At 40.3% G+C, this 18,756-nt stretch overlaps 1 protein-coding gene across 4 annotated transcripts in view; it reads right to left on the bottom strand.

The window, feature by feature from the left end:
- Position 1: 1 nt before the first annotated feature.
- Positions 2–18,756, bottom strand: part of LOC149816632 (uncharacterized) — a 165,381-nt gene continuing 146,626 nt past the window's right edge. For all 4 annotated transcript variants that reach the window (XM_089987355.1, XM_089987352.1, XM_089987354.1 and 1 more), the window contains one exon: positions 2–971. In XM_089987355.1, coding sequence (XP_089843481.1) covers positions 216–971 — 756 coding nt within the window. In that variant the 3' untranslated portion in view covers positions 2–215. The remainder of the gene's footprint in view (positions 972–18,756) is intronic.

Consider the following 18,756-nt stretch of genomic DNA (forward strand, 5'->3'; position numbering starts at 1 on the left):
GATGAAATGATGCCATTTCAAACTGTTCTCTACAATTCTGTGATGAACTGTCACATGCACATTACACAATATGATATAAATTCAAAAAGTATCGAATTTTCTCCTCTCAAGATGTTGACTCCCTAATTCCATATTACCTCCGAAGATATGTTACAAAGGTTCTCCCTCGGCTCTGAAACTGTATCAACCTGGAAATTCTCTAACGAGGGCCTAAGCTACCTGTTATGTTGATTGGTTTGGCTGTAGAAACCCATAGCAGGGGGATGCAAAGGCTGGAAACTTGGGGGGCTAGGCTGATGTGCCAATGGTGCAGGTCTTGCCAAGACTGTGTGAGGAGGCAATGGTGGTGGTGGTGGCAATGGTGGTGGCGTGCTGCTTGGGTAGTTATATGGCAGGCTCATCATCCTGGTACCCTGAGCTTGCAAATACTGTTGAGGTGGAAGCAATGTGTATGCAGGTTGCTGAGCCAATACCTGCCCTTGAAAATTAGAGGTTGATGGTTGCTGAATAGTCATGGGGTATTGCTGAAGATTTGGCATAACTAGTTGTGGTGAAGGGAGGAATACAGTAGCACCATCAAAATTTACCATAGGCTCTTGAAGTTTCATTCGTTTAGCAGGTGAGAGATTTGGAAAGGTACCCCCAGGTTGGCTACTACTGATTTTTAGACCTGCATTCATTGCTTCCTCAGCAGCAAACGAAGAAAGTACTGAAGTCAGCATTTGGGCAGATGAGGTAGAGGCAGCAAGCTTAGCTGCCACCTCAGCAGCTACTTCTGCTGCCATCTTCTTGGTTTCTTTCATTGGCAACTTAACCTCCGTCAAAGCTGACCGACCATTCTGATGTAAAGCAGGCATATTTGGAGAAGGGCTAGCCTCTGCAGCAACTACTCCCATTGGTTGTCCTTCTGAGGTGCCATTGCAAAGTCTTTGCCTCATATTGCTCGCCTGGTCTGAATGGGCATGTGCAACCTGTCATGGCAACGCAAATGATTTCAGAATTTAATGGGAAAACATTTAAGGCACAGGTCAAAAAAGTTAACCACGGTGCATAGCAAGAACAATTATGAAAGAAAATTTGAATGACTTGATACTGACTTGTCTCGTACAATAAGCTTTCTAAAAATGGGAAAAAATAGGAAGCTCCTAAAGCTAGGACAAGCAAATGATTTCCAGAAAACAAACACCTTTTAATGAAGCCAAGTATTGACTTACCTTAGAAGTGTTTTTCTGAGTACTTCGGTTTTAACAAGTGTTGACCACATCGTTCAAGTGAGAGAAGAAACCAAGCATAGTTTTCCAAAAGTTGATAAGCAACATGCTAAGTGCACCAAAACATGTCAATGTAAAAGGAAAAACAGCAGTAAAGGTTCAAACAAGCGAATGAATTACTGCATAAAAGAAACCAGGACTGTTTGATCCAGTAGCCAAATGCCTCAGCTTTTGGTGGCTATAAGCTCCATTTGAGTCACTTCCATGCTTGTACTGCAGATGACCCCATATACTCCTAGTTGCTCACTCACGCAGAATAGAATAAACTGATGGTTTTCTTGAACATAGAGAAAGTGGTTCTGCTTTTCCAGACAATTATATTCATTTTAACAAGACATTCGGTTCAACAAAATTGGAAGGCATCCATGGCTGTAACAAAAGTAAATACCTAACAAGAAAATACAAAAGAAAGAAATGAAGAGGCAGAGTGATGACTTGTTATATTTGTAATTTTCAATTTTAACCAATTTGGACAGGAGAACAGAAATCAGAGGCAGCTTCAGCTTATCAGTAATTTGAGAAAAAAAAGCAAGTTGAAGGCTAATTCAGGCATGTGATGATTCAAAATAGAAATGATTTGATTTCTCCAATGAAAATTTCAAAAACTTTCATTTGAAAAGATTCCATACAATTCAATTAAAAAAAAAAAGATTCCATACGACAAGTTTAGTTGGAAGAAGCCACACAATCATAATGGCAGTATTAATATAGTAGTAGGTCCAGCAAATTCAGTTATCATGTCAACTATAGATACGGGAGATCAAGCCATGTGATTGAAAACAGATAGACGAGTCCGCACGCAGGCACTGTCATGCTCAAAGATAGGATTCACTACATAGCCAGTCAAGACAGCTCTGACAAAATCTCAAATCATAAAAAAAATAGCAAAAAAACCCAAACTACAATATTATCTGAAACTCAATCTACTGTATTCATCTACGAACTTGAAAAATTTAGTGTAGAACCTCATAAACAGAGTGCACAGTACAAACGATAACAGAAAGGAAAGCAATAGCATACAGGTGCTGGTACAGTATACAGAAACACAAAACACAAGCAACAGCAATGGTGATGCTACATTAGATGAGACCAAAAAAAAATCTAACACCAAGAATACAGGTTGGACATGAGACTTTAATAACAGGCATATGATGCATAAAAGAGACAAAACTCAAGCAGAAATAAATTAAAAAAGCAGCACCCTGAATGAAAATTAATATAAGGGAAGGGTTCCCTTGGCAGGGGAAGGAGAAAAAACCCGGACTTAATAGAGTTTACCTAGATGATCGTAAAACAAGCTCAGACTTGAGATAACATTAAAACAGAACACATGCTGTTAAACCCTACAGGAAAACACGTTAAGAGACCCAAAAAAACCAGAAGGCAACAAAAAGGAAATCATTCCTAGAAGTGGGCAGACTTGGGAAACCAAATGTAACAAGTGAAAAATGATTAGGGATGAAATGCAACTCATTTATGACATTTTAAGAAATTCTTATTTTTATAATATTCAAGTTGCTGATGTTAGCTGTTGATCTTGGCCTGATGATACCAGAACAGATGCAGATGAATGCACCAAGAGATGAGCAATAAGGATGAAGTCCTCGTCGATCTAAGCCTAGAACCATTTCTTTGAGGTTGATATGATAAAATGAAAACTTAGGAGGAAGAGAACTAATATTGCTTGCACAATGAAAATGGCTTTCAATGCCTAAATACATACACTACAAGGAGTACAAGACAGAGATAACCCGTTATTATTATTTTGAAAAGCATCAAAATGTAATACCATTATGTTACCAGAATATTATTCATATTTATTATTTTAACCACAAAAGAATATCTTGAATCTTTATGAGCATTCCGCAAAAGTACTCTAAAAGCAAGACAATGTGTGTGTGTTCATATATATATATATATATATATAACGACCCCAATCCATACCCTATAAAAATGCGGAATATTTTTTTTTTCAATGCGGAAACCTTCCCAGAGATCTGGGGTCCTCACAATAACACTTTCCATTGAATAGCCCAACCACCACAAACGAAGTTGCAATCATCATCCATAAGAACAAACTAAAACTCTTTTATTAATGAACCAATAAGAGTCTCACACACAACTCAAAAGTGAAGTAATCAACTGCAGAAAGTAAAAAAAACTAAAAGAAGCAAAAATAGAGTAACTCTGTCCCCTGCTGAAACTGACAAGCGCAAGTATGACTCTCATCCATACCCAGTAGTCAGTCCAGCCTCACTGTTCACCATGTCCTGTGAAAAAACAACAAAGTAGGTTGTCAGAACCGAAATTCTGAGCACAACTACTTTTAAAGAAACCAGGTGAGACAAAGAACATGAATAAGATTTCATGCAATGATTTGAGTGAGTACAGATATAAAATTTGCAGTATTCAAATATCCATACCTACCAACAATTACATATACTCAGCAGTCAAGAACAGTAAAGCAGTACCATATATCACGAACTAAATAACCAAACCTTGCAGCATGATTTCAATAAGTAAATCCTATACTACCAACAAATCATGTCATGATATAGAGAATGATTCAAACATGCATGATCTAATGCATAACATGAAAAATGCATAATTATGTGCAATGCATGATTTCTTCTGTTATCTTCCATTTAAGTTCCATCTTTCCATATGCATGCCCTATTAAATGCACGCAGCTTTAAGTTTCTTTTTAAATTACCGTTGTCAGCGGATACACCAAACAGGTACAATCCCCGAGGTCAAGTAGGTTCCCAGGGTAGCTTAACATACAATTTGTATTTTATTACTGGGTTCCAACTTAACCTTCGACCGAATCACCTTCGGAACATTAGACCTCCACATCTAATGTCAGGGACACAAGGGACACCCCACGCCCATAAGTGTCACTTCCTTGGTACCAAACAAACTCACAGCTGTGACCAACACACCACTCCCGAGTAAAGTGGCGGAATCTCCCTAAAACCGTGGCCAAGAGAAAAAACCTCAATATCGGGTTCAGGAGACAAATTTTCACCACACGGAGTTTTTGTATCCTCACAGTCTCCCCAATACCGGATCTATAAGATTCTCATACTCCAGATGAGATATCCCAGAATGTATATTACACTGTTCTTATTATATCTTTATTTAAGTTAATTTTTTAAGTTTGCAACACCATATGCAAAAGTAAAGTGAAAAACCCGCATCCTCCCTTGCGGGGACCCATTCGGGACTCCAGCCCATATAAACCACTAGAATAGTGTAGTAATGTGCCAAACCATCTTATGTGGTTCAAGTGATGCAATTAAAAACATATGTGAAAGAAAACCAAACCCATGGCTCTCCAGGCCGATGATGTCCATTTAGGCCATCAATGCACCACATAATTAAAACCAAATTAGTGATTCATTCGTAACACTAGGCCCATAGTGCCAAAAGCATGTGCACTTATGCAATCATACACCCAAACATATGCACGTCATAACTCATTCATATGCATTTTCAATATGTGTGTTACCTACATCATATATGGGTATTAATCAATCCATGGTTTCTTTAAGTGTGCGAGTGCACAATTCAAGTATTCTTACCCAAGAAGAATTATCAATAACTGGATCATGCTCACATTCATGAGTACCATAATCATAACAATAACAGTTACATAACTTTCTTAGAAATAACATTCCAACCTGTTCTTGACACCTATATATAGGTGTGCATATGTTCCAAGATTTCTCTTTATTCATATCAAGACATATATCATACACAGTATTTATAAAAATTTTAAACATATTTCCATTAAATCTGATTCATAATAGTCAAGTGAGATCATACACCTCCATGGCAAACATAAGTAACATATTGAAAACCAACCCTTCCCTTCAATCCTATAACAAGAGTTTAATTTCTATTTGGCACTGAAACACAATTCCATTTGTCTTAATTCAAGATAGGATAGCCTGTTATCTATTTTTACATAGATGCAGTTTCAATTGAAATCTGCCCGCTGAAGATGGAAAACAGTTTCCTTACGAGTAACAATACTAACAGTTCATTAATCAAAGCCTTATGTATCACATAGAAACACTTGAACTGGGAAAATATCAAATCAACATAGGCACTAATAGTTCATTATCAAAACATACACAACAACACTTTGGATGGATATCAAAGGCATTGATGGTACATGGTTCAACTAATAGCAAACCTGAACTTAACCCATCTAATATATATGTTTTTACAAACAGAATGCATACAACACACTCGGGTCAGCCATGTCGGGTTCATAGCCCAAATCCAACTAGGGATGCAAATGGGGCAGATCAGGGATGGAGGTTTGCAATCTGATGTCTATTTTAAATCTGCATCCCCATTATCAACAGCAACTTCAGATTCCAAACAGTCCTTAAGTATTCGGTTTCAAGAATACAAGCACTCAAGTTCAGATAACCCTATTTCAAGTGAATAACAGTATCAAGACTTACTCTCAGAACATAGATTGATAAAATTCAATCATGTCCATAGAACACAGCATACCTAAACCGAGTTTAAAATAAAATCAGCACCTATGGATTTAACACACACAGCATATCTAAATCAAGATTTAACATAGAATCAGCCCCTGTGGATTTAACACACACAACATATCTAATATCAGGTTCAGATGAATATTTAGCACCCATTTATCTGGCTGATTAATATAACAAGAGAGCATGCAAATACAAACTTGATTAGAAATCAAGTTTGATACGAGTAGTTAACACATAAGTGTCCAGACTTAGTGTCGATCAATAACAACACAGGTATGAATAGATAACAGGGCACTCAAATGTCTAAGTTCTGACTGAATATCTGCCAATGATAGTACCGGGGTAGCTATTTTGATAAAAAGGAACCCAAGTCTATTAAAGAATGCTATAACATAAAGCTTCACTTTATTGTCAGATAGAAAAGAAAACACTAAAATAACGAGTAGCAACAACTCTATTAATGGATATCAACGACCCAAGGATTTAAAGATTTACATAGTGGGGGGTTCCACAAACCCTAATCTGAACATTTTACAAGAAATAGACTTAAAAGATTCAGCTAACAGAAATTTCACCATTTAAGTTATATTCTGTCAACCCACAACCAACTAGGGTTATACAAAAAATCATTCACGAACCTCCAGCTTCAGATTTCGCCTTTCGTTTTCTCATCCTATGCATATTCACGATGAAGAAACCCCATGCCCTAAGTGGTATACCTAAACAGAATTTAAAACAACCTAGATTGGGGTTATCGGTTCCAAGATCGAAAACCCGCAAATCAAATTTTGTTGTATTTTGATAATAGCAGCCGAATCCCCCTTTCAGTAAATGAATGTGGACCTAAACCAAGACCACGATTCCAAACCCAAGAACGAAATCCCATGAATACACTGCCCAATTTGAAATTTGAAATCTATTTAAACCAAAACTGTGTCTCAGCAAAGAGGAAACTGATTCCTTTTGAAAAACTATAAAAACACAGAAAAACAATTACAAAGAACATAGGTAATCCCTGCATTACGCAAACAGGGTTCCCATGGACCCTCATCTCAAAGGATTTCACGAGATCGAACCCATATTCGATCCCTCGCCTAGATTCTAGAGAAGCACCGTACCTTATTGAAGATTTCTCGTTGGCTTTCCGGCGATCGAAGGCTGGGGATGCGAAGGCAGGGCCGCTGCTGACGTTCCTTGCTGCTGCCGTGACAGGAGGTACTCGCTGCAGTCGATGATGGCTGCTGGTTGCCGCAGCTCGCCGGCGCGCGCACACAGACAGAGAGAGACGGGGGGAGAGAGATCCACTGAGTGAAGAGGGAAAAACCCCTCTCCACTGCTCCTTTTATCGGCCCACCGAACCCTTTTCGCGAGTTGCAGGGTTGGTTACGCTCTGCGTAACCCCCCCCCCCCCCTCCCCCTTCTGTTACAGATTCTTGAAAACAAGAATCCTGCCCTAAGCACGATTCTGTTTTACGCCCGCCTTAATAAGTGAAATCGGGTCCGGGTCCGAGCCCGTGACCTGCGATGCTGGGTCCATTTTAATAATGGACCCGGTTTCGCCTACGAGTGACGGATCCTCAGTTGGATCCGTGGATCCAACTATGGGTCCGACCCTATATACTAAAGTTTATTTATTTTTTTCTTCTAATAAATACTATTAATTATTTATTTAAATATTATAAGTATAGTTTTAATACCCCATTGTGGGTTATTTACGCATTCTTTTATGGATCCGGTAACGGATCCGAGGCTCAAATTTAGAAAAGCACCCATTATTTTCCAATAAACTTAAATAATTAGTCTTCAAAAATTGAGGTTATTACATCCCTACCCCCTTAAAAGAATTTTGTCAGCGAAATTAAAACGTACTAAATGTGAGTAGTATCAAAATATCGCTCAAGCCTAATGATTGAAACCTAAGAGATACCTTAGACCAGATCTGTCTGATCGTCCTGGGTGGTTGTCGTAACGGCAGAAACCCTCCTGTTAGTCCTCCGCTGACCTTGTTGCGGCTGAGGTATATGTCGCTGCTGCTGCAGTGGTTGTTGTCCTTCCTGAGCCGCTGGCTTGTTCGGACAAAAAATAGCAATGTGCCCTGGTTGTTGGCACTGATAGCAATTTCCCTTGAACAACGGGCAAAAACCTAGTGGATGGTTCTTGCCGCACTTACGACATGTTGGCGGGGTCTTTCCTTGTTGTTACCCATTATAGGTCCGCCGCTTCTTGCCACCCTGAGTCTTTCCGCCTGTAGGTGGGTCCTTCCTCTTGCCGCCCGAAGCATCTCCTCCAATTGTGCCTCCCTTTTATGACACATTCCTAGACCTCTCCCAGTCCTTGGTCAGAACAGTAACTGACTCAATCGCATCGGCCAAAGTAGGAGGCCGACCTGACAGGACGCGAGTCCGTAACCCATCTTTTAGTCCGTGCACATACTTTGCCGCCCTCGCTTTCTCATTCTTGAAGAGGGTCGGGCAGTACCTCTCGAGATTACGAAACTTGGTAGTGTAATCTATCAGACTCATGGTTCCCTGAGTCAGATCAAAGAACTCCCGTTGCATTTGTTCCTCGGCGTACACGGGAAAGTATGCGTCCAGAAACTCTTCCCTAAACGTCTCCCAGGGGATCTCGTCCCAATCGGCGAACTTCACCCTTTGCAGGGTGTCCCACCACTTCTTGGCATCGCCCTTCAGACGATACGTGCCAAAAGGTGTCTTTCTGTCTTCAGGGACAGATAGGACGTCGAACGCCCGCTCAATCTCCTCAACCCAGTTCTCCGCTGCCTCTGGGTCTGCCTTTCTTGAAAAAGTTGGCGGATCCAACTTCAGGAACCTTTCGAAAGAAACGCCACCCGCGTTTAAAACAATATCGACAAGAGGGTCACGAGTTGCTGCTTGTGCGGCTGCCTGGGCCGCTTGCGCAGCCTGTGCCGCCGGTATAGCCTGAGCCGCTTGCATCGCCTGTGCAGTCGGAGTTGCCTGAGCCGTCATAGTCTCGGTCAGGGTGTGAATGGCCTCCACCATAAAGTCTCTCTGTTCTTCCCAGTTCGCAGGAGCAACAGTAGAGGACGAAGCACCTCTGCGGGTATAATGCGACATCTACAACGCACATCCTCTCTACAAATTAGACTCTTACTTATCCTACCCCCTTAGGGTTAATCATGAACAATAATCGTTCATGTAATCACACCAAAGAATATTAAACTATAATTGCAATCAATCACACAAAATTCACATACTTTAAGTAAAAGTATTAAATAGCCATACCAGTGAAGAAGACTGCTCTGGAGGACGAGTCACACTTGTCGACGCTTCAGGACAGGGCTCATATACAAAAAAAAAAATTTTAATACTCAAAAGATGACAAAATTGCAAGTATTTGTTGTAATAACCTCAATTTTTGATATTTTATTTGTTTAAGAATATGGGTATTTTTCTAAATTTGGGCCTGGGATCCAAATTGCAGATCCAGGACCCATAAAGGGGTTTTCCGAATAAATTTACCTCGTAAATTTGATATGTACGTATAAGTACAATAATTTTTAATTAATTAAATAATTCGGGGAATAATTATTTAAAAGAGGTGCGTAGATGGGTCTCGAATCCATGTACCTATATATATTTTAATATATATATAGTGTATAATCTTAAATAAATAAATTTTTTTTTAAAGTTAATCTGAGGATCCACAGTTGGATCCATTTGGATCCAAGTTGTGGATCCATCTCGTTGGGGTCGGGTTACGGGTCCGGACCCGAGCCGCACCCTGTACAGCCTTTTAAAGAAAGAGAGGGCAACCCGATAAGGGTTGCCTGATAATGCTGTAACAAAAAAAGAAAGGGGGGCAGGAGGGGGGTTACGCAAGGCGTAACCAACCCCCCCACCCCATCTCGACATGAAGGGGGCCGATAAAAGGAGTGGAGAGAGGGGTTTTCCCTCCTCCCTCGTCTCTCTCTACCCCCGTCTCTCTCTCTGTCAATTTACGCACGTCAGAGGAAGATCCGGTCGCCGGCAAAGCTCCGGCCATCCACAACCAACAGGGGCTTCGTCTGTCACGGCAGTGAGTGGAGCTTTGGCCACCAACCACCACCGAAGGCCGCGACTAACAGCAGCTCGATACTCCCTCCACGACAGCCTCCGATCGCCAGGAAACAAATCGGAAACAGGTACGGTGCTTCTTGGATTTGGGTGAGGGATCGAACATGGGTTCGATCTCGTGTGTGGGGTTTGAGGTGAGCGTCCACCGAACCCTGTCGATGGATGGATTCCCTGTTTCAAAGAACAAAAATGGGGGGGGTTGAGGTGGTATTAGCATCTGATTTGGGGAAAAACCTTAGGTCTAACCCTAACACGAAAAATCCCCAAATCGGGCCCATGGTGGGGGTCGGCTGAGGTAGGGGATGACCCCATCCGTGAAGGTCCCGAGTATCCTATAGGGATTACCCCATACTTGGGGGTTTCTCAGTTAGGACACGAGCAACTCAGGTGGCCTGAGTTCTCTTTTTTTTTTCTGTCGATATTTTTATTTCATTCTATGACAGGTTAAGGAGGTTCTTAATGTTTCTTTTTGTCTTCTCTCTAAACTTGTTAGAAGTAGAATGGTATAACATAACATGAGGGTCGAAATTTGCTGTTAGCCGATCTTTGTGTTACGTTTTCCTCTGTTTTCTCTGCCAAATGTTCCATTCTTGGATATGATATGGTAACCATAATCTAAAGTCATGAAAACAGTTGGTTTATGCGTATGGAGTTAAGTCTTGATACAGTTACTCACCTGAAATATGTTTATCTGAACCTGAGTGCTTGTATTCTTGAAACCAAGTACTTGAGGACTGTTTGGGATTTGTAGATGCGGTTGTTAATTGGGTAATTAAGCCTCCGAAATGTACTGCATATCCTGTCTTGTTAATTCCATAATGGAGCATTTTATTTTGGAATGAATATTGGATTCCCAGAATTTGATTTTTTGTTTTCAGTTTGCATTTGATTATTTTACTAATAGAAGGGGTATGTCATTTTACCCTTCCGTGGGAGACTTCCTGTTGTAATGAGTTTGGAGGATTGAAACAACTCTACTTCTTGTGAAAGTTATTTAGCTTTTATTCATTTCTTTGCTAAATGAACCATTAGTGTCCAATCTTTTTCCTACCCTATTTGTGGTTATTCATAAATTATATATTGGCTGGTACTATCAAGAAGAATTTCCTCGTTCTATCCAATATTAACACTCAATGCTGGACAAGCAATTTATGAGCTTAGTTACCTTGGCAGGATATATAGATAAAAGCTGCATGCAGCCGCCAATCAAAGATTTCTCCCGGCTACTTGGGAAGATACCATGTCAACATATATATTATGAAAAATGAAAAAAATTGGAAGTGTAGTCGTGAAATCAAGTAGTCCCAACGACCTAATGTATTATTGATGTACTTTGAGCATGCAGGGTGTATTGGTTTGCCATGAAAGCTTATGATTTCAATTGATTGCTATGAATCAGTTTCAATGAAAAGGTGTTCCAGATTTAATAGATATTGTGTATGATTTAAGTTTCGGTATGAATAAAGGGAAATCTTGAAACCTACACACACCTATCGATGTGTCAAGAACAGGTTGGAATGTTATCTCTAAAAAGGTTATGTAAGTGTTATTGTTATGATTTTGGTACTCGTGAGTGTGAGCATGACTCGTGTATTGGTTTTCTTCTTGAACATGTACGCTTGATTAATATGTGAAATTGCACATGTACACTCACATTCAAAGGAAATGTGCATTGGTTAATACACGTATATGATGTAGCTACCAAACATAGTGAAAGTGCATATAGTTGAGTAATTATATGTACATGTTTGGGTTTATATTTGCATGAATATATACGCTTTTTGGCATTGTGGTTTAGTGTTATGAATGAAACACTACTTGGTTTTATTATGTGATGCACCGATGGCCTAATTGGACCATCATCGGCCTGGAGAGCTGTGGGTTTGGTTTTCTTTCACATATGTTTTAACTGCATCACTTAAACCATATAAGATGGTTTGACACATTATTACACTGTTCTAGTTGATTATACGGGCTGGAGTTCCGTAAGGGAGGATGCGAGTTTTTACTTTACTTTTGCATATGGTGTAACTTAAAGAAATTAACTTAAATAAAAATATAATGAATAAGAACAGTGTAATATACATTCTGGGATATCTCATCTGGAGTATGAGAATCTTAGATATCCGGTCTTGAGGAGACTGTGAGGATACAAAAACTCCGTGTGCTGTAATTTTGTCCCCTGAACCCGATATTGAGGTTCTTTCTCTTGGCCACGGTTTTAGGGAGAGTCCGTCACTTTACCCGGAAGTGGAGTGTTTGACACAGCTGTTGTTTATGGTACCAAGAAAGTGGCACTTGTGTGCGTGGGGTGTCCCTTGTGTCCCCGACATTAGATGTGGAGGTCTAATGTTCCGAAGGTGATTCGGTCGAGGGATAAGTTGAAACCTAGTAATAAAATACAAATTGTGTATTAAGCTACCCTGGGAACCTACTTGACCTCGGGGTTAGTACTCGTTTGGTGTATCCGAGGGCAACGACAATTAAAAAGAGGAACTTAAGGTTGTGTGCATCTAATAGGGCATGCATATGGAAAGATGGAACTTAAATGAAAGATAACAGAAGAAATCATGCATTGCACATAATCATGCATTTTTCTGTTATACATTAGATCATGCATGTTTGAATCATTATTGATATCATGACATGATTTGGTGGTAGCATATGATTTACTTCTTGAAATCATGCTGCAAGATTTGACTATTTAGTTCCTGATATATGGTACTGTTTTACTGTTCTTGACTGGTGAGCATACGCAATTGTTGGTAGTTATGGATATTTGAATGTTGCAAATTTTATATCTGCACTCACTCAAATCACTGCATGAAATCTTATTCATGTTCTTTCTCTCACATGGTTTCTTTAGAAGTAGCTGTGCTCAAAATTTCGGTTCTGACACCCTACTTTGTTGGTTTTTCACAAGACATGATGAACACTGAGGCTGGACTGACTACTGGTGATGGATGAGAGTCATACTTGCGCTTGTCAGTTTCAGCAAGGGACATAGTGACTATTTTTGCTTCTTTTAGTTCTTTTTACTTTCTGCAGTTGATTACTTCACTTTTGAGTTGTGTATGAGACTCTTATTGGTTCATTAATAAAAGAGTTTTAGTTGGTTCTTATGGATGATGATTGCAACTTCGTTGGTGATGGTTGGGCTATCCAATGGAAAGTGGAACTGTGAGGACCCCAGATCTCTGGGAAGGTTTCCGCATTGAAAAAAAAAATATTCCGCATTTTTAAAGGGTATGGATTGGGGTCGTTACATTTGTGGTGGGCTCTGATACCAAACCTGTAACGACCTCAATCCATACCCATTAAAAATGCGGAATATTTTTTTTTTAATGCGGAAACCTTCCCAGAGATCTGGGGTCCTCACAGTTCCACTTTCCATTGGATAGCCCAACCACCACAAACGAAGTTGCAATCATCATCCATAAGAACCAACCAAAACTCTTTTATTAATGAACCAATAAGAGTCTCACACACAACTCAAAAGTGAGTAATCAACTGCAAAAAGTAAAAAGATCTAAAAGAAGCAAAAATAGAGTCACTCTGTCCCCTGCTGAAACTGACAAGCGCAAGTATGACTCTCATCCATTCCCCAGTAGCCAGTCCAGCCTCACTGTTCACCATGTCCTGTGAAAAACCAACAAAGTTTGGTGTCAGAACCGAAATTCTGAGCACAGCTACTTTTAAAGAAACCAGGTGAGACAAAGAACATGGATAATATTTCATGCAAAGATTTGAGTGAGTACAGATAAAAAATTTGCAGTATTCAAATATTCATACCTACCAACAATTACATATGCTCACCAATCAAAAACAGTAAAGCAGTACCATATATCAAGAACTAAATAACCAAACCTTGCAGCATGATTTCAATAAATAAATCATATACTACCACCAGATCATGTCATGATATCAATAATGATTCAAACATGCATGATCTAATGCATAACATGAAAAATGCATAATTATGTGCAATACATGATTTCTTCTGTTATCTTTCATTTAAGTTTCATCTTTCCATATGCATGCCCTATTAAATGCACGTAGCTTTAAGTTCCTCTTTTTAATTACCGTTGCCCGCGGACACACCAAACGGGTACAATCCCCGATGTCAAGTAGGTTATCAAGGTAGCTTAACACACAATTTGTATTTTATTACTGGGTTCCAACTTAACGCTCGACTGAATCAGCTTCGGAACATTAGACCTCCACATCTAATGTCGAGGACACAAGGGACACCCCACGCCCACAAGTGTCACTTCCTTGGTACCAAACAAACTCACAGCTGTGACCAACACACCACTCCCGAGTAAAGTGGCGGAATCTCCCTAAAACCGTGGCCAAGAGAAAAAACCTCAATATCGGGTTCAGGAGACAAATTTTCACCACACGGAGTTTTTGTATTCTCACAGTCTCCCCAAGACCGGATATCTAAGATTCTCATACTCCAGATGAGATATCCCAGAATGTATATTACACTGTTCTTATTATATCTTTATTTAAGTTAATTCTTTAAGTTTGCAACACCAAATGCAAAAGTAAAGTGAAAAACCCGCATCCTCCCTTGCGGGGACCCATTCGGGACTCCAGCCCGTATAAACCACTAGAACAGTGTAGTAATGTGTCAAACCATCTTATGTGGTTCAAGTGATGCAGTTAAAAACATATGTGAAAGAAAACCAAACCCACGGCTCTCCAGGACGATAATGACCATTTAGGCCATCAATGCACCACATAATTAAAACCAAATTAGTGTTTCATTCGTAACACTAGGCCCATAGTGCCAAAAGCATGTGCACTTATGCAATCATACACCCAAACATATGCACATCATAACTCATTCATATGCATTTTCAATATGTGTGTGTTACCTACATCATATATGGGTATTAACCAATCCATGGTTTCTTTAAGTGTGCGAGTGCACAATTCAAGTATTCTTACCCAAGAAGAATTATCAATAACTGGATCATGCTCACATTCATGAGTACCATAATCATAACAATAACAGTTACATAACTTTCTTAGAAATAACATTCCAACCTATTCTTGACACCTATATATAGGTGTACATATGTTCCAAGATTTCTCTTTATTCATATCAAGACTTATATCATACACAGTATTTATAAAAATTTGGAACATATTTCCATTAAATCTGATTCATAACAGTCAAGTGAGATCATACACCTCCATGGCAAACATAAGTAACATATTGAAAACCAACCCTTCCCTTCAATCCTATAACAAGAGTTTAATTTCTATTTGGCACTGAAACACAATTCCATTTGTCTTAATTCAAGATAGGATAGTCTGTTATCTATTTTTACATAGATGCAGTTTCAATTGAAATCTGCCCGCTGAAGATGGAAAACAGTTTCCTTACGAGTAACAATACTAACAGTTCATTAATCAAAGCCTAATGTATCACATAGAAACACTTGAACTGAGAAAATATCAAATCAACATAGGCACTAATAGTTCATTATCAAAACATACACAGCAACACTTTGGATGGATATCAAAGGCATTGATGGTACATGGTTCAACTAATAGCAAACCTGAACTTAACCCATCTAATATATATGTTTTTACAAAAAGAATGCATACAGCACACTCAGGTCAGCCATGTCGGGTTCATATCCCAAATCCAACTAGGGATGCAAATGGGGCAGATCAGGGATGGAGGTTTGCAATCTGTTGTCTATTTTAAATCTCCATCCCCATTATCAACAGCAACTTAAGATTCCAAACAGTCCTTAAGTATTCGGTTTCAAGAATACAAGCACTCAAGTTCAGATAACCCTATTTCAGGTGAAAAACAGTATCAAGACTTACTTTCAGAACATAGATTGATAAAATTCAATCATGTCCATAGAACACAACATACCTAAACCGAGATTAAAATAAAATCAGCCCCTATGGATTTAACACACACAGCATATCTAAATCAAGATTTAACATAGAATCAGCCCATGTGGATTTAACACACACAGCATATCTAATATCAGGTTCAGATGAATATTTAGCACCCATTTATCTGGCTGATTAATATAACAAGAGAGCATGCAAATACAAATTTGATTAGAAATCAAGTTTGATACGAGTAGTTAACACATAAGTGTCCAGACTTAGTGTCGATCAATAACAACACAGGTATGAATAGATAACAGGGCACTCAAATGTCTAAGTTCTGACTGAATATCTGCCAATGATAGTACCGGGGTAGCTATTTAGATAAAAAGGAACCCAAGTCTATTAAAGAATGCTATAACATAAAGCTTCACTTTATTGTCAGATAGAAAAGAAAACACTAAAATAACGAGTAGCAACAACTCTATTAATGGATATCAACGACCCAAGGATTTAAAGATTTACATAGTGGGGGGTTCCACAAACCCTAATCTGAACATTTTACAAGAAATAGACTTAAAAGATTCAGCTAACAGAAATTTCACCATTTAAGTTATATTCTGTCAACCCACAACCAACTAGGGTTATACAAAAAATCATTCACGAACCTCCAGCTTCAGATTTCGCCTTTCGTTTTCTCATCCTATGCATATTCACGATGAAGAAACCCCATGCCCTAAGTGGTATACCTAAACAGAATTTAAAACAACCTAGATTGGGGTTATCGGTTCCAAGATCGAAAACCCGCAAATCAAATTTTGTTGTATTTTGATAATAGCAGCCGAATCCCCCTTTCAGTAAATGAATGTGGACCTAAACCAAGACCACGATTCCAAACCCAAGAACGAAATCCCATGAATACACTGCCCAATTTGAAATTTGAAATCTATTTAAACCAAAACTGTGTCTCAGCAAAGAGGAAACTGATTCCTTTTGAAAAACTATAAAAACACAGAAAAACAATTACAAAGAACACAGGTAATCCCTGCATTACGCAAACAGGGTTCCCATGGACCCTCATCTCAAAGGATTTCACGAGATCGAACCCATATTCGATCCCTCGCCTAGATTCTAGAGAAGCACCGTACCTTATTGAAGATTTCTCGTTGGCTTTCCGGCGATCGAAGGCTGGGGATGCGAAGGCAGGGCCGCTGCTGACGTTCCTTGCTGCTGCCGTGACAGGAGGTACTCGCTGCAGTCGATGATGGCTGCTGGTTGCCGCAGCTCGCCGGCGCGCGCACACAGACAGAGAGAGACGGGGGGAGAGAGATCCACTGAGTGAAGAGGGAAAAACCCCTCTCCACTGCTCCTTTTATCGGCCCACCGAACCCTTTTCGCGAGTTGCAGGGTTGGTTACGCTCTGCGTAACCCCCCCCCCCCTCCCCCTTCTGTTACAGATTCTTGAAAACAAGAATCCTGCCCTAAGCACGATTCTGTTTTACGCCCGCCTTAATAAGTGAAATCGGGTCCGGGTCCGAGCCCGTGACCTGCGATGCTGGGTCCATTTTAATAATGGACCCGGTTTCGCCTACGAGTGACGGATCCTCAGTTGGATCCGTGGATCCAACTATGGGTCTGACCCTATATACTAAAGTTTATTTATTTTTTTCTTCTAATAAATACTATTAATTATTTATTTAAATATTATAAGTATAGTTTTAATACCCCATTGTGGGTTATTTACGCATTCTTTTATGGATCCGGTAACGGATCCGAGGCTCAAATTTAGAAAAGCACCCATTATTTTCCAATAAACTTAAATAATTAGTCTTCAAAAATTGAGGTTATTACATCCCTACCCCCTTAAAAGAATTTTGTCAGCGAAATTAAAACGTACTAAATGTGAGTAGTATCAAAATATCGCTCAAGCCTAATGATTGAAACCTAAGAGATACCTTAGACCAGATCTGTCTGATCGTCCTGGGTGGTTGTCGTAACGGCAGAAACCCTCCTGTTAGTCCTCCGCTGACCTTGTTGCGGCTGAGGTATATGTCGCTGCTGCTGCAGTGGTTGTTGTCCTTCCTGAGCCGCTGGCTTGTTCGGACAAAAAATAGCAATGTGCCCTGGTTGTTGGCACTGATAGCAATTTCCCTTGAACAACGGGCAAAAACCTAGTGGATGGTTCTTGCCGCACTTACGACATGTTGGCGGGGTCTTTCCTTGTTGTTACCCATTATAGGTCCGCCGCTTCTTGCCACCCTGAGTCTTTCCGCCTGTAGGTGGGTCCTTCCTCTTGCCGCCCGAAGCATCTCCTCCAATTGTGCCTCCCTTTTATGACACATTCCTAGACCTCTCCCAGTCCTTGGTCAGAACAGTAACTGACTCAATCGCATCGGCCAAAGTAGGAGGCCGACCTGACAGGACGCGAGTCCGTAACCCATCTTTTAGTCCGTGCACATACTTTGCCGCCCTCGCTTTCTCATTCTTGAAGAGGGTCGGGCAGTACCTCTCGAGATTACGAAACTTGGTAGTGTAATCTATCAGACTCATGGTTCCCTGAGTCAGATCAAAGAACTCCCGTTGCATTTGTTCCTCGGCGTACACGGGAAAGTATGCGTCCAGAAACTCTTCCCTAAACGTCTCCCAGGGGATCTCGTCCCAATCGGCGAACTTCACCCTTTGCAGGGTGTCCCACCACTTCTTGGCATCGCCCTTCAGACGATACGTGCCAAAAGGTGTCTTTCTGTCTTCAGGGACAGATAGGACGTCGAACGCCCGCTCAATCTCCTCAACCCAGTTCTCCGCTGCCTCTGGGTCTGCCTTTCTTGAAAAAGTTGGCGGATCCAACTTCAGGAACCTTTCGAAAGAAACGCCACCCGCGTTTAAAACAATATCGACAAGAGGGTCACGAGTTGCTGCTTGTGCGGCTGCCTGGGCCGCTTGCGCAGCCTGTGCCGCCGGTATAGCCTGAGCCGCTTGCATCGCCTGTGCAGTCGGAGTTGC

The sequence above is a fragment of the Nuphar pumila genome, chromosome 14 (genome assembly GCF_984573655.1).
Source record: "Nuphar pumila chromosome 14, dmNupPumi1.hap1.1, whole genome shotgun sequence".
In the NCBI taxonomy this organism is placed as follows: domain Eukaryota; kingdom Viridiplantae; phylum Streptophyta; class Magnoliopsida; order Nymphaeales; family Nymphaeaceae; genus Nuphar; species Nuphar pumila.